The sequence below is a fragment of the Misgurnus anguillicaudatus genome, chromosome 7 (assembly GCF_027580225.2).
Source record: "Misgurnus anguillicaudatus chromosome 7, ASM2758022v2, whole genome shotgun sequence".
Lineage (NCBI taxonomy): Eukaryota > Metazoa > Chordata > Actinopteri > Cypriniformes > Cobitidae > Misgurnus > Misgurnus anguillicaudatus.
Window position 1 is genome coordinate 11,262,638 of NC_073343.2, and position 14,959 is coordinate 11,277,596.

General features: G+C 38.1%; 1 protein-coding gene across 4 annotated transcripts in view; it reads right to left on the reverse strand.

The window, feature by feature from the left end:
* abch1 (ATP-binding cassette, sub-family H, member 1) overlaps window positions 1-14,896 on the reverse strand; it is a 50,347-nt gene extending 35,451 nt beyond the window's left edge. Inside the window, exons 1-2 of one of the 4 annotated variants that reach the window (XM_055172303.2) lie at window positions 14,234-14,896; window positions 12,504-12,643 (exon numbers count right to left, since the gene is read on the reverse strand). In XM_055172303.2, the coding sequence (XP_055028278.1) occupies window positions 12,504-12,643; window positions 14,234-14,290 (197 nt within the window). In that variant the 5' untranslated portion in view covers window positions 14,291-14,896. Of the gene's footprint in view, window positions 1-12,503; window positions 12,647-13,659; window positions 14,103-14,233 lie in introns of those variants that run through there. The other 3 variants (XM_055172305.2, XM_055172306.2, XM_055172304.2) reach the window with 3 other exon arrangements.
* Window positions 14,897-14,959: the final 63 nt, after the last annotated feature.

Here is a 14,959-nt window from a genome sequence, read left to right on the forward strand (position 1 = left end):
AACACTTAACAATACGACTGTAATATAACGATAGAAATATACAAAGTTAGTGATAAGGAAGGACTTACCAGCCGCAATTTAGATTTGGAGATTGATGCCGCTTACTGTGTTGTATACGGAAATTTTAGGCAAGTTGCGTTTGAACGGTGCAACACTCAACAAAGCTTTTTTTATCATATAACTGTGGTATGTAAAGGGCTTGTTATAGTCGAGCGTAGGTCCTACGGCGTAGGTTCCGTGTCGGATTTCATTTATACTTTTGCATCATCCTCCACGTCGACGTGCAAACACACGCACAAACCGCTGGTAGGCAGCATCCACGCATGTAACCACAGTAGCAGCGCGACCGTCAGAGAAGAAGAAGCTTGGCAAGTTAACCCACAAACGAAGAAGAAACAGCTACTTGTTGTGTATGATTTGAGAAGACCAGCAATGATGAAGTAAATAAGCAGTGACTTTTGTTGCAGTTTGAGTTAAATCACTCCTCAACTTGGCTCATCTTTGTTTTCACCTTCGTAAACGGAAATACCTATGACGTAGTTTTTTACCTGACGGGAGGGGTTCTGGTGGACCAATCATGGCGCTTGCGGTCTGCGTAGAACTGACACGCTGTTAAAATTTTTGCGAGGTGCACGTCAGGCTACACAGAGCTACGCACAGGCTACGGATAGCCTACGCACGACTATAAATCGCCCTTAACGTTACGTGTAATCTAAGAGCAACCTCAGAATCTTTTGTGGGTTAAACATATATATATATATATATATGTGTTCGGCTGCTATTTTTACACAATGTTTTTAAAACATTTCCCCACATGTAATGACGGGGAATGAAGCTGTCCAATCATAGCAGTGGGCGTTTACGTCCAGGTCTTCAATGCGGCCCGCCCATTTAAACGAACCATTTCTCCAGAGAGCCACAAATCCATGTTACAAAATAGCCTATTACTTATTGCTTTTGATGTTTTTGAATCTAAAAACCACGCGAACATCACAAGTAGACATCAGACAACAGTATAAAACAATAAAATCGACAAATTCACCGCCCCTTTAAAGATGCATGTTGGTACCTCAGAGCTACACACTGGTACCTTAGAGCAGTGGTTCTCAAACTTTTCCGCGTGCGGCCCCCCTTGTGTACGGTGCATTCCTTCGCGCCCCCCCCCCCCCCAATTTTTTTTATGACAAAATCTGTTCTAAATTTTAACATTTTAATTAAACAAAACATATTAATGGCGGAGTCCATGATGTTTGAAAGCCAATGTTGATATTTGAAATCACCTAAACAAACACGCCCCTACCCCAATAGAATCTGGACCTTCTGTTGATAGACCCGCCCCACACATACGCAACCCGCATTTGATTTGATTTGATTGGCTATAAGTGTGTTTTGGTAGTCGGCCCGTCTCCTTTTCCAACGCGTTTTTCAAACATCGTGGACTCCGCCTTTAAGTTATACAAAGTAGTGCTGTTGGTTAGTAGCCTTACTTTTTTTAGGTTTAATTACACAGAATTCATGATAAATGAATATATTTTATAAAACGTCATAAAACTGGGGCCCCCCTGGCACCATCTCGCGGCCCCCCTGGGGGCCTCGGACCCCAGTTTGAGAACCACTGCCTTAGAGGTACATACAGTGGGGAAAATAATCGCAGTCTGTCTGCCTGCCTGGTTTTCCCTTTGTTTTCCCCGCTATCTCCCCATGGACTCCAGTTCCCAGAATCCTGCTCAAGAGACAAATGTACAGGCCCATCTGAATCTAAATGATTCAGAGAAAGCTTAGGAGAAAATGCTGTGGTCAGATAAGACCAAAATTAAGCTCTTTGGCATTAACTCTTCTCACAGAGAAATGTTGGCTATAACCTGAAGAACACCATCCCTACAGTTAAGCACGAATGTGGAAACATGATGCTTTGTTGCTTGTTTTGAGATTCACAACTTAAACGTCTTGAGATTACCTGAAGGGTTGAAAAAATACAAAGATTAATTCTGTTGTCAAAAATAGTTTTTATAAGTAATATTAACTTCATTGATGAGTTGTACAAGTATGATGGTCATTGGTCGGCCAATGTAGTGTTTGTCCTGCCCCTCCTCTACTGTGATTGGACAAGCTGCATTATTTTTAATGTTTTACACACTATTAACACATTGTGGGGAGCAGAGGCCGATGCTTAATACATCCGAAATCAAATGAGACATCTGAGATGTTCAGATCTCTCTAATTTTGATCTCGCTTATTCAGTTTTTTGAACACTTCTGCTGTTGATGATTAGTATGGCAGGATTGAATTATCAGAGATCATTGCACGTTCGTGCACCGCATGAAAAGTCAATAAATATCGATAGTAGAAACGCTAATCAGCAACGCTGTGATTGGCCGGTTGTTACAATGTCCAAGAGCACGCCCATTTTTAACCCCATGCAGTGCGTGAGCTATTGATGAAAGGTTATTGTGAACTTTTATGACCCTGAATTTGTAAACCCAGCTAAAGCTATTTTTGTGACTCACTGTTTTCTACATAAAATCACCCTAAATATTCTGTGAAAATATATTCTCGATATCTTTACTATTCATGCCACACATTGTAATCAAACTTTGATGCTCCTAAATTACTTTATGTCTCTTTTAAAAACAGTTAAAGGGATGGTTTAATGGTATTTCAAGCATTCTGACTTATTAACACAGTTATAGAGTTTCCTCATGCTAAACGTAGGCAAAATGTCAAAAAAGCAGTTGGGGGTGTTACAGAGTATTTCTGTGCCGAATCCACTTCGCCAGGGTTCGTACAATTTTCGGAAAGTTTTTTTCAATTACGGGTCCAGCTGACGTTTCAGGGGTTTCTATACGTATCACTTCTTTATATGGGCACTTCCCCCGGAAAACCCTGCCCACCCGTCACTCAGCGGGAGACGCTAGAACTTGCAAACCTCATATCACGAGACACAGCTTTGTTTAATTTCAAAACTCAACAATGGCACGAAAGAAGTGTGTTTTTGGATGTAAGGAGAAGAAAGTCAGCCTTATGAAAACAATGGATATAGTTTATTATACGGGGTAGCAGAGGAGTATTGCGTGTGTGTTTGATGCGCTGGATTTTCCCAACCGGGTCATGAGTTGCATGCGGTAAGTAAGAATTCTGTCTTATGTTGGAAATAGGCGTGTGCATATTATATAAATGACACGAACATGTAGTGAATCATAAGTCATAAGTGTTGTATAGTGTTGCATGACTTGTTCTCGCTCCTCCCATGGTAGTAACTCCTTCTTCTTCATTTTTTCGTACGTTATTGGAAAGATTCGGTAAAGCTAATCTTTCTTTTATAAATCTGATTAAACTAAAGACTCTTTGGAGATATAAAGGATGTAATACTACTCTATAGGTACTTCAGATTAACATCACAAATGCAGAAACATTGGCCCTCATTTATCATTCTTGCGTAGAAACGGGCGTATATGTTGGCGTAAGATTATGCTTACACTCCTCTCACCGCCTGATTTATGAAACTGTGCGTACCATTGATATTCAGGTGTACGCAATATCTGCCCTTCATAAATGCCGCGGCTGAAAACGATCGTCATTAGAATAACAAGCCCATATAAATTCAAGTCTCCGCCTCCCCCACGCCCTCATTTTACGCAATTGACACACGAAAGACGGCAAAGAAGAGAATCCGGGGAAGTGAAAAGAAACAAAATTGTTTTATTTGGGAGTTTAAAGAGTGGGATTAAAGACACATTAATAATTGGATGACAATTTGTAATATTCTTCTTATTATTTTTATTATTAATTGATATTTAGAAGAATAATTATTTATTATTATTATTATTATTATTTACTGTTGCCTACATCAAAATTCTATGTCTGCTTAATGGTTCAGTTAATTTTTTTAAATAATATTTTAAAATGATGTAGTAACTTTTGTAGTGTGTTGTTCTGTATTTACATACAGTTGTTTGTCAGCTGTATCTTAGATCCAGTTTGATACGGAGCTCCGGATATAATTCAAATTAACAATTTGTTTCCACGACATCCACATGTTTTACTAAGCTAATTCATAATTTGAAGTAATAATAATTGTAATAGTAATTACGAAATATTATAATAATTAATTCCAAGGAACAAACTGTTGAATATTGGGAACAAATTCTAAATTTATGGCCATACTTTAGACTAAATAAGAAAAAGAAGTGTCCATAATGTTGCATAAAAGATAATTCGTGGCCATGATTTTGTCCGCATGTCATCATGATCGGATTTATGGCTCCATTCAACACAAGCATTTTACCTGACCTCATCTGTATTTATTTATCATCGAATGGTATGTAACTAGCTTACCTTTTGATGCATTATTACCATGTTTTCGTAGCACATCCTTGTGCTTTCTTGCAATGTGCCGCTTCAGATTCCAGAATGAATATTTGCTTTTACTGTCTCTCCGCACTCCCTTTTAATGTTTTCTTCCTGTTCAATCTTAACTTTGATTTTTAATTTACATTTATGTATAAGGCTTGAATTCCATAACTTATTGCTAGACGTTTTTACAGATTCTCGAACTAGCAAATTATCAAAGGGCGTTCTGGGTTCAGCGAGCGGAATTTTCGGAAAAAGGCGCTCTGATGGTATTACCGCACCGCTCAACGCTCCGATCCGCTCACGTGCTCTGCCCTGAAACGGCTCGCAACTTAAGGAATACATATGCATACAAATCAAATGCTTTGGTAAAATCAAAAAAATTAAACATTGAAGTTCATGTTGCAAAAAAAAAACAAACTTAAGTTTATAAATACTATTGTTGTTGTTTTTTTTACAGTGGGTCATAATATATCATATACTATTTTAGTTTGTCAGTGCGTTTTGTTGTGTTAGGAATTTTTTTCTGTGCATTTCCTAACTCAAAACGTGCGTACACCACCTCCTGAGCAGGCGTGATTTGAGCGTGCCGTACGCCAACGTCCATATTGATAAATCTCAAAGTCACCGTGGTTTTGGGTGTACGCAAGGTGTACGCTGGAAATTTGGTGTACGCACTTTTGATAAATGAGGGCCATTCACTGAAAAAAATGATTCATTGAATTTAATCAATTTTTTTAATGTAAGTGGTTGCAATCAATTTATTTGAGCTACATTTAAACAAAAGTTTTATATTTTATTTTACGTTACTAATCTTTTTTTGTTTAAATGTAGCTTAAATGGGTTGATTGCGGCCACTTACCTTAAAATAAGTTGATTGAATTCAATGAATAATTTTTTTCAGTGTTGTGTGTTACGTGAACTTTAAATTAGGGCTGGGTTTCGATTCAAATTTCAAGAATCGATTCGATTCCGATTCTCAAGATCTTGAATCGATTGTCATTGTTCGAGTCGATTCGATCCGATCTTCGAGATTTAGATAAGTGTTTTTGAAAAAAGCCCGAAACGGTGCCAGATGGGGTGCGCGGAATGACCAAAAATCTATTCCACGGAATTAGTAATTTTATTACATTTTATTTCACGGTAGCGGTATATTTTATGGTATACATGTTTTTCAGTTTATATTGTTTTTGGATTATAAAAATGTGCAGTTGTTTGCCACCCACCATAGCGTTTAACTGCTCACCACAGTTTTAAAATATGGACAATTTAAAGTTAATAATGTTAAAGTAAAAATGCCTAGAGGATAACAACAGATTAAGTCTTGATAGACAGAATCTTGTTTTTAATTGAGTTATTAATTTTATAGACTATTGAAGCTATAGTATGCATTGTATTTTGTATTTGTGCATACATTACATTAAAAATAAGCAGTATGTAAAATGAACAGGTTTAAATATATGCACAAACCTACAGACAGGATAAATATCTGTATATGAGAGACGGAGCTTTAGATATAGATATTATGACGGGTGCTATGATGTGATGAAGCAACCTGATCTCACGAATTTCCGTGGCATAGTCACAGAATTTTTTGCTAATTTTTCCGTGGCATTCTCACGGATCTCTGTATATTTCCGTGGCCCTGCCACGGACTTTCTTTTTCCGTGGCATTCTCACGGATTGGTTACACAACTGTTTTGTCCTATTTTCTTACCATTATCGCGGAACTTTGTGAGATCATGTTGGATGAAGTCTGTTTTAAGGTCTTGACGGTCTTTACTTTCTATTAGACATTAACATTGCATCTCTTACTCGTCTTTCAGATCAAAGATGTTTGTACTATAAGCAAATTTTGCGTCAAACTACATCGCTCAGCAGCGCATGTGTAACTGATATAAACGAGAGTTTTGTCTTAGCTTGCTTAAAGTTCAGAAAACTTTACAACTATTAGCATTATGCACGAGAAGAACTCTTTATTTGGCGACGCGTTGGCCCGCGCCTCCAAAAACCTCTGCCCGTGAGAGACCAGCTGCATGAGCACAGAGGGAGGGAGAGAGAGAGTTTCGCTGGAGACCCGCGTTGGATTCACTGGCGCTTTTTATAAAAATTACACAAATAACTCGTTCAATTGTTATGAGTGGATTATTTTACATGTAGATCGCAGCTTTGAGCGTTTCTGCAGTTTTCAAAACAACCACTTGCTTAACGTTACCGACCGCCACGTTCGTTGTTTTAATGTCCTTCCACCTCGCGCACATACGTGAATTCAATGACGTGGCAATTAAGTTATTAATTATTAAATCGATCCTCTGAGTTACGGATTGTTCTTTAAAAATTATCATGAAAATCGATTCAGAATCGGTGAATTGATTTTTTCAACACAGCCCTACTACCTCTTAAACCCTGAGGACCCTGTCCCGGGTCCAAAATTTAGTATTTTGACTTAATATAAAATATTCTTTTAAAGAGCCACACAGATCCAAAATCGAAACTAACCTTTATTGCAGTGTGTCATGTAGCTGTCCATTAATGTAAACAACGTGTAAAGTAGTTTAACCAAAAAGTGCACGATTAATAAAGTTATTGGCTTCTAAAGCAGGGAGTCGACTCTGAATCGCTGAAATGAGTCGTTATAGGGAATGAGTCTTCCTGATATTTGCCACGTCACACGAACGCATCCACGTCACATGAGATACTAATGCTGCAGTCCAGGCAACCTGTAACTCGTAAATCACGACTTCAAAACCACCACTCACGACTCTGAACTGGGAGTACATCGATCTAGTACGAGTTCACGGGTGGGAAGTCACGGGTTTGACTGCCGTTCCAGTGCACTTTCACAGGTAGAAGGTTGTAAAACACGGGTTACAGGCTGCCTGGAACGCATAGAGTCGTGAGTCGTGGTTTTGAAGTCGTAATTCACGGGCCCAAAAACCTACCTAGAACGCAGCATAATCTCCGCCTACAGCCTTGCCCGGGAGAAACGAAAACTATGACCCGCCCACAGTTAGCTGGTCTGTGTAAACATCAGCTCACGCTGTGTTTTCAGTTTGTGTTGTTTTCACTAGCAAAGGAGACTTTTTCAAGGAGGGATATACTAAACGTGTCTGGCTGTGAAGAATCAGTGCTTAAAATAATTTTTTAACGGAGGGATTTAGACGTCTGGCAATGAAAGATGGTTCAGTACATACTTAATTTGGAACAACATGCGTCTCCTAACCACAACCTGTAAGTATGATTATAGCTACATACTTGCTTAAATGAGTGTAAAATGTCTAGTCGTTTTCATTGCTTGGATTAATGATGAATGATATCGTTGTTTAAACTCTAACTTATATACTGTCAGAGTCACGATAGCAAGCGGTTTTGCTATGACACGGTTAGTTTACATAAATGCTTAAATGAGTGTAAAATTGTTAGTTTCGAACGTCGTTTGTATTGCTTGGGTTAATGATGATTGATGTCTTTGTTTAAACTGTTCATTTACTGTCAGAGAGTCACATTAGCAAACGGCTAGCACATGCTCACTTACGGTTTTGTTATGACCCGGTTAGTTTACATAAATGCGTAAATGAGTGTAAAATTGTTAGTTTCGATCGTCGTTTCTATTGCTTGGATTAATGATAAATGATGTTGTGTGTTTAAACTGTTAATTTACTGTCAGAGAGTCACGTAAGCAAACGGCTAACGCATGCTCACTTACAGTTTTGTTATGACCCGGTTAGTTTACATAAATGCTTACATGAGTGTAAAATGTTTGTTTCAATCGTCGTTTTATTGCTTGAATTAATGATGAATGATGTGTATTGATGTTGACAATGTCTTCTCAGTAAATCATGTTAGCACGAGTTCAGTACATGTTGCACTATTGTTGGTCTGTGCCACTGATCTGTGGTCTGCGGGACTGATCTGTGATCTGTGCAAAGACACTCTGTCAGTTGACCAATCAGAGCAGAGTAGGCTATTGAAAGGTGGGGTTTAGGCAGACCGAGTCGTTGAACGGCTTCACACGAATCGTTTGGGGATCTCTGAGAAATGGGGTAATTTTAAATTTATATTTTGAGAAAATCACAGTGTTTTTTGACCTTGCATGCATTTAAACCTGTTTTCCGGGACTTATAAATAGTGATAGGATGCTTAAAATTGTCATCTTACTGGCTCTTTAATCTTTAATGGTCCGTCATGGACCCCAGTAACACATATGAGATACTGTTTGAAAGCTTAGAGTCTCTACTTTCTGCAGATATGCATCACTGTGACATATCTTTTACTGTAAGAAACTTATTTACACTTAATTTACACTATCAACCCCCCCCCCATTTACTTTTCACATATTTCATATTTTTCAAATATGACAAACATGGGCAAGTCTTATATCAAATGAAAGCTCTCATTCTCAGGAATAATGCTACAGTGTTATTTTTAATAAGGTAAAAATTGGTCTTTTGTAAATTTATGTGAAACTTGAGCGTGAGCTGCCTCAGATAGCACAGATAGCCACAAATTCTACACCATCTTTTATCTTAGGTCCTACTCTAAACAATGAGTCCATTCACAGCATTTTCTTTGGTTGTGTGCATGAATAATCCCTTGCTATTTATTATATGTGCAAAACAAAAAAATAATATTTATATGAAAAATGTATTTTCGCACCCTTCATTAAAATAAGAATAACTTTTGAATGCGACATGCTAAAGAGTTCTTTTTTTTGTCTGTTTACTGTCTGCTTCTGCTAACAACCAGAACTGGCTGCAGTCTGCTACATCCAGAACCAGAGTTATACACTCAGTATTTACAACATAAAAAAAGAAAATTAGGTGTTTTATCATATGAAAAACAACATAAATAACACTTTTTGTCACAAACAGCAGCTTTTTATGTAATTTCAAAGGGTTTCCTGTAAAATGATACCAAACTTTTGTATGTGCACCTCTGCATGTGGGTATGGGAAGCTTTTTGAAATTGGATAGGCCAAATCCAGGCGAAAATCCCCAAAATAGCTTCAGGGTGGAAGAAGTTAGATGCTATTTTGTCTGTTTATAACAGCAACCAACAAAGCAGAATAAAAGCCAGGTTGTGTTCCTGCATCTTCATGTGATGTCCTGATAAATGAACCTGAAATTTAATGACTTCTGTTTTTTGTAGTTTTTTATGATGGTGTTTCCTCCTCTTTTGTGCAGTTGTAGATAATAAATCAACACTTTCAGCAAGTGACAAATGAAGTATGATGTGCAGTGTAAGATAATTTCCTGAATAAATATAGCAACTCCCCAAAGGACACTGCATGGGGGCAAAGTGAGTGCCCAGGAAGGCAACTCTCTACGATTCACAGTGGATTTCCGACACATTTGGGTTTCAAGACACACCTTTAGGGTGTCATACATTTGTATTCTTATTCTCTCATCTACCATTTGTATGGAGATGTGATGTTTGACAATCAAGAGTATCCATCTGTCTGCAGATTTACCATTTGTATAAAGATGTGATGTTTGACAATCAAGGGTAGCTCTTTTCTATTTAAATGTCTCATTGCAAGTGGTTACAATGGTCTCACTCATATAACAACAGAATTCAATGTTAAAGTATATGTGAAAATTCATTCAATGTTGATAGACAACTCCCATTCTAAGCATAAGCCAATCACCCACTGTATACAAATTAAGGACAGCCCTTAGTTTTACAACAACCAATCAGTACCAAATTCCTATATGCTTTGTTCTCTGGTTATTTAAGGAGATGTGTAGAAGATTTAGACGGGTTTTTCTGTACATGGAAATTCACCCCCATGATGCTGTATCTTTAATTCAGCATCATGTATTTTATTGTATTTTGAGGAATCTGTAACCAGATCTTCATCTCCTTACCAGGTATGCAATGGTTTTTCGTTTGTTTCGTATTTGAATTGGAATGTAAATTGGCTTCTGAATTATGTGCTACCTACCTGGTTAATAAATTGTTACATTTGCATTTATTCTAATTTGCTCTGTATCATTGACTCTTCTAAGTTACAATAAGTATTATTCTTTGTCACCATAAATCTATAACCGGGGTGTAAATTCATGCTAATTGTCTATACCGATGAACTTAGAGGTTCAGCCATTACTTTACTATATGTGGACTATCAGATGATAAGTCAGGACCTCTGATCAGTATCTCTACTATAATTATAGTTTTGAGTTCTGTATTAAGTTGGATATAGTTGGCTGGGTTGCATAATATTTTCTAATGATAATTAAGGGCACGCCAGCATGGGGCAGTTGCTTCAACCATTTCCTCTGGTTACACGGATAGACTAATTATTTAACCCTAAACTAAGTTGAGGATAATTGTAATGATTATTCGAGGGCTATATAAGTCAGGACCTCTGGTGCGGTTAAGTTTAATTATTTAACCCTAACTAAGTTGAGGGTAATTGTAATGATTATTCGAGGGCTATATAAGTCAGGACCTCTGGTGTGGTTGAGTTTTATGTTTCAGAATCCGCACAACGGCCGGTGTGGGCTGATATGATATTGGTAATCGAATGAATGAGTTCAATGTTAACATGAGTAAATAGAATGATCAAATGTTTATCCAAATTCTATATTTATATCAATTTGATTCATATTACAATACGTTTTATATCTTTGGAGTCAGGTGTAAAGTTGAGTAACGTTAATTTGTCTTTATAAGCGCAGGAAAAGACCGAACGCGCTGTAACTCTTCGCCAGCGTTTGGATTCCGTCGTTGGGCCAAACGGATGGATGGGGTCATATTTGTTCCCCTTACAGCAGTAAGTGAATGTAAACGTATTCTACATTAAAAGATTATAAAGTGAAATTGTTTCTGATAGCCATTTATCTTTAAAGACAGTAAAGAAGTCCTCTCAGATAACAATCCTACAGAGAAACTACCTGCAAGTACCTAAATAAAAGATTAATTTTGATACTCTTGCAATAGAAAACAGTAATGACGATTCATAGAAAAGAGTATAATTAAGTGCTGAGTTTTTGTTACATCTATGACTTAGACTTTGAAGAATGATGACATCAACTCTGGACACCATAAACTCAGACATAAAGTGGTGAGGACATCACACCTGCAAATTACGCCAATGATGGAGACACATTACTTAATCTATGGGGTGTGTGCAGCTCATTGTTGCTTAGCCATGTCAGACGCTACAAGTTTTTTTTACCTTAAAATAACGTTTCCAAAAATGTTTCAGTCATTCATCCACTTGAAACAGGGTGAACGGCACTTTTACATTCGCTTTGCAGCCCCCTATCGGCCAAATCCGCACTAAAAAAGTTTCCAACCGTCGGGTCGCGATCCTGTAGTTCGAGTGAAAACTACAAAAACTTGCTTTACGGCAGACCTACAATCCAATCAGAGCCAGCTATGCTGCAGTATTTATGACAGTGGGTAATGGACAATTACGCTTCTAACCTGTAGGGGGAGCAAAGAGCAAAAACTCTTTAATGTTGCTTTAAAGCGTAACTAAACCCCTGGTCAGAGCCTGACTCCACCCACTGGCAATATTTGAAAAATGCAAGAAAAGTGGGCAGATCCCAACGGAGATAGAGGGGACGAACTAAGCTCGTACCAAGCATGTGGTGAGATCATAACAAGGGCGTGGTGAGCTTGAACCTGCTTACGTCACGAGTTACTTTTTGGACCCAACATCCAATAGGAAAATTCAACTGCAGTAGCCACTGTTCAACCTGAAGAGGGCAGCACTTTTTTACACGTTTTTACACCACATATTGTAGTATTGAAACACTTTATATCCAAATGTCAAAAAACTTACTAAAATCAATGAACAGCACTAATAAAGCATCATTCTTACAAATCATTAACTAAAAAAAGTTGGTTAAGGGTTTAGTTACTCTTTAAGTCATCTAAATCTTTCTGGATCTATATTGTAAAAGTCTTTCACAATACCTGCCTAAAGCATTTCAAAGGTGTTTTACTGTTTTTGCTACTAGTATAGACTGGAATAAGGTGTTGGAGATTTGTCAATGCATGTGACAAAATGTCACAGACAGGTCTGCATTTAGTTCTCTTAATGAGAACGAGAGAGAGAGAGAGAGAGAGAGAGAGAGAGAGAGAGAGAGAGAGAGAGAGAGAGAGAGAGAGAGAGAGAGAGAGAGAGAGAATGCAGGACTTACATTTGGCCCTGTGGCACCGTGAGGTTGAGGTTGTTAAGGACTTTAAGTTTCCCATATGATCGACACACATTGGAACAGAGGATTGCAGCACTGCAATTCCCAGCCTCCAAATCGGCCTTCATAATGCCACTCACTAAACTCTACTGATAGGGAAAAAGATCAAATTAGCAAGAAGCGTATTTTAAAATAACACTTGATCATCTTGGAAATACATGCATATTTCATTGTTTATATATTTGGAACAGAAAATGCATAAACTTGCAAACAAAGTAATAATGGCATAATTCCTAACAATAATATACTGCACACTGCACTACTTTGTTAATGAATTAATTAAATTTGTTAATGGAATAAAAGTTGATGACTCCTCATTTGTTAGGGCTACCCTACCATAGCTCTGGTTCCTTAGCAACGGCTTTCTGTAACTTTGTCTATTACTTTTCCTAATGGACTAACTGGGTCATCACAAACCGCTATAATCTTCTATTTCACAGCCCCTTCATTCAATCGCTGCACACTTAATCCCAAATGTTTTATCCCAGAAACACACACAACACTACATGGTAGGTTTTGCTTTCAAACAGGTTGCAGAATGTGAGTATGAGTGATGATGATGTGAAAACTCCTGCAGACGAACCGGTCGGATGGAGAAAGCATGCGGTAATCAGCTGACAATTTTGTTACTACAACAATTTTGAGCAGCCCAACTGGTTTGCTTTACAATTCTTTTATTCTGTTAAGCGCCTTCCTTTGTAACAACACATGCTAAAAACTTAGGAGGGTAAATGTAACGGAGGATAGCTAATGCTGTAAACCTTACTCCTCGACATCAAGAGGTGCTTAATACATTAAAGCAAGAGGTCATAGCCTTTAGAGGTCGTGGCCTTTCACCTCCTCACTAGAGCGCCCGACTCGACTGATCTCCGGTTCGAATCCCGACAGGGTCGGGTGCAAAACCAGTCCCAATTTAACTATTGTAATCCGAACACCAGTGCTTAAAGTAAATTCTACATAAACATGTAAAATATTTTTATAGCCCAACTACAACAGATTTCAAAGCAACCAACCATTATGAATTATAAAACAAGTTAAATAGGTGTATGTACATTACACAGTCGTTAAGCATAGACACACAATTTATTAAAAAATGTCATACCTAAGAAGCTTCTGTAAATATAAAACTTAGCAATCAAGCTGTCCGGTCGGGAAACGCAGTGTTTTCAGCTACAGAGCTGATCTGAAGGCAGGTGCATCGATGCGCAGCATTTATGAACGCCGGCTGCAGCCTCGGTAGCTGACCCGCGCGTGTTTGTTTTCTCCACACGTATTTCAACAAGACCCGACTCTTGCTAGCCAATCGAAAACGGAAAGCTACGTTCAAGGAGTCTGTGATTAGGCAGCTGGTATGTCGCTCACATAGTAACACCAATCATAGCAAACAGTGGAGTGATAGTGGGCGGGAATTGTCAATATACAAGCGGAAAAAAGCCGACTGCGTCTGTTACATGTAGCCTACTTGTTCTGCAGTGGCAGAATCCGGTTTCTGTGTTCAGCCTTACATAAACCTTACCGAACCAATAAACATGTCCTTAGTCTGTTTATAAATACTTACAATGCGTTCGTGCCTCCTACACAAACAAGAGTTAAATAATTGTGGGCTATTTGGTCCATCATTGATGGGATCCTGCTTACTACTGCGTTATTAAGAAGATAAAAAATAAATAACTTACCCTGTCTTTCATTTCCGTGGTGTCGTTAGGAGCTCCCTCTCTGCCGTTAACGGACATGATCACCGGACCGGGTGGATGCCGGTGAGAAGCTGCTGTCGGTTCAGTGCACGCAAATTAACAGATTAGCTCATTCTGCTCTAGATCAAACTATATCGGCTCTTTTTTGTATTTACATTTGTTGAGGCATTGCATCGGCAGGCGCTTTTCCAAAAGTGCATTTAATCTATACATGATTAAATCAGTAGCCTAGTTATGTTTTATCTGGGTTTCGAACCAACGGGCGTTGTATTACTAACATAAAGCTCTACCAATTGCGTTACTGGAGCATAGATTAAGATTTTGTTAAAAAAAGACAAAAAAACTCAACGTTCTATGTGAATATCATCTCTCGTGGAGAGACTCTAACGACTGCTGTGATGAATGCTGCTGCGGAAAAATCTAGGTCGTGTTCTTTTGGGGCAGAAGGAGATAGGCCACATGTTTTTGCCAGAGATTAAACATACGGAGCATGTGGCAAAGAATAAAAGGTAAATAAAAAAAATAAAAAGACTGCAGAAATGTGGTTAATACTAAAGAACCGGTATGTATAAAAATGAATGAAAATAAAAAAATTATATAATATGGCAATGGGGACACCAGTGATAAAGCACCAAAGCTGCACCAAAGCTTCACCCAAGCGCAATATGATATATATATATATATATATATATATATATATATATATAT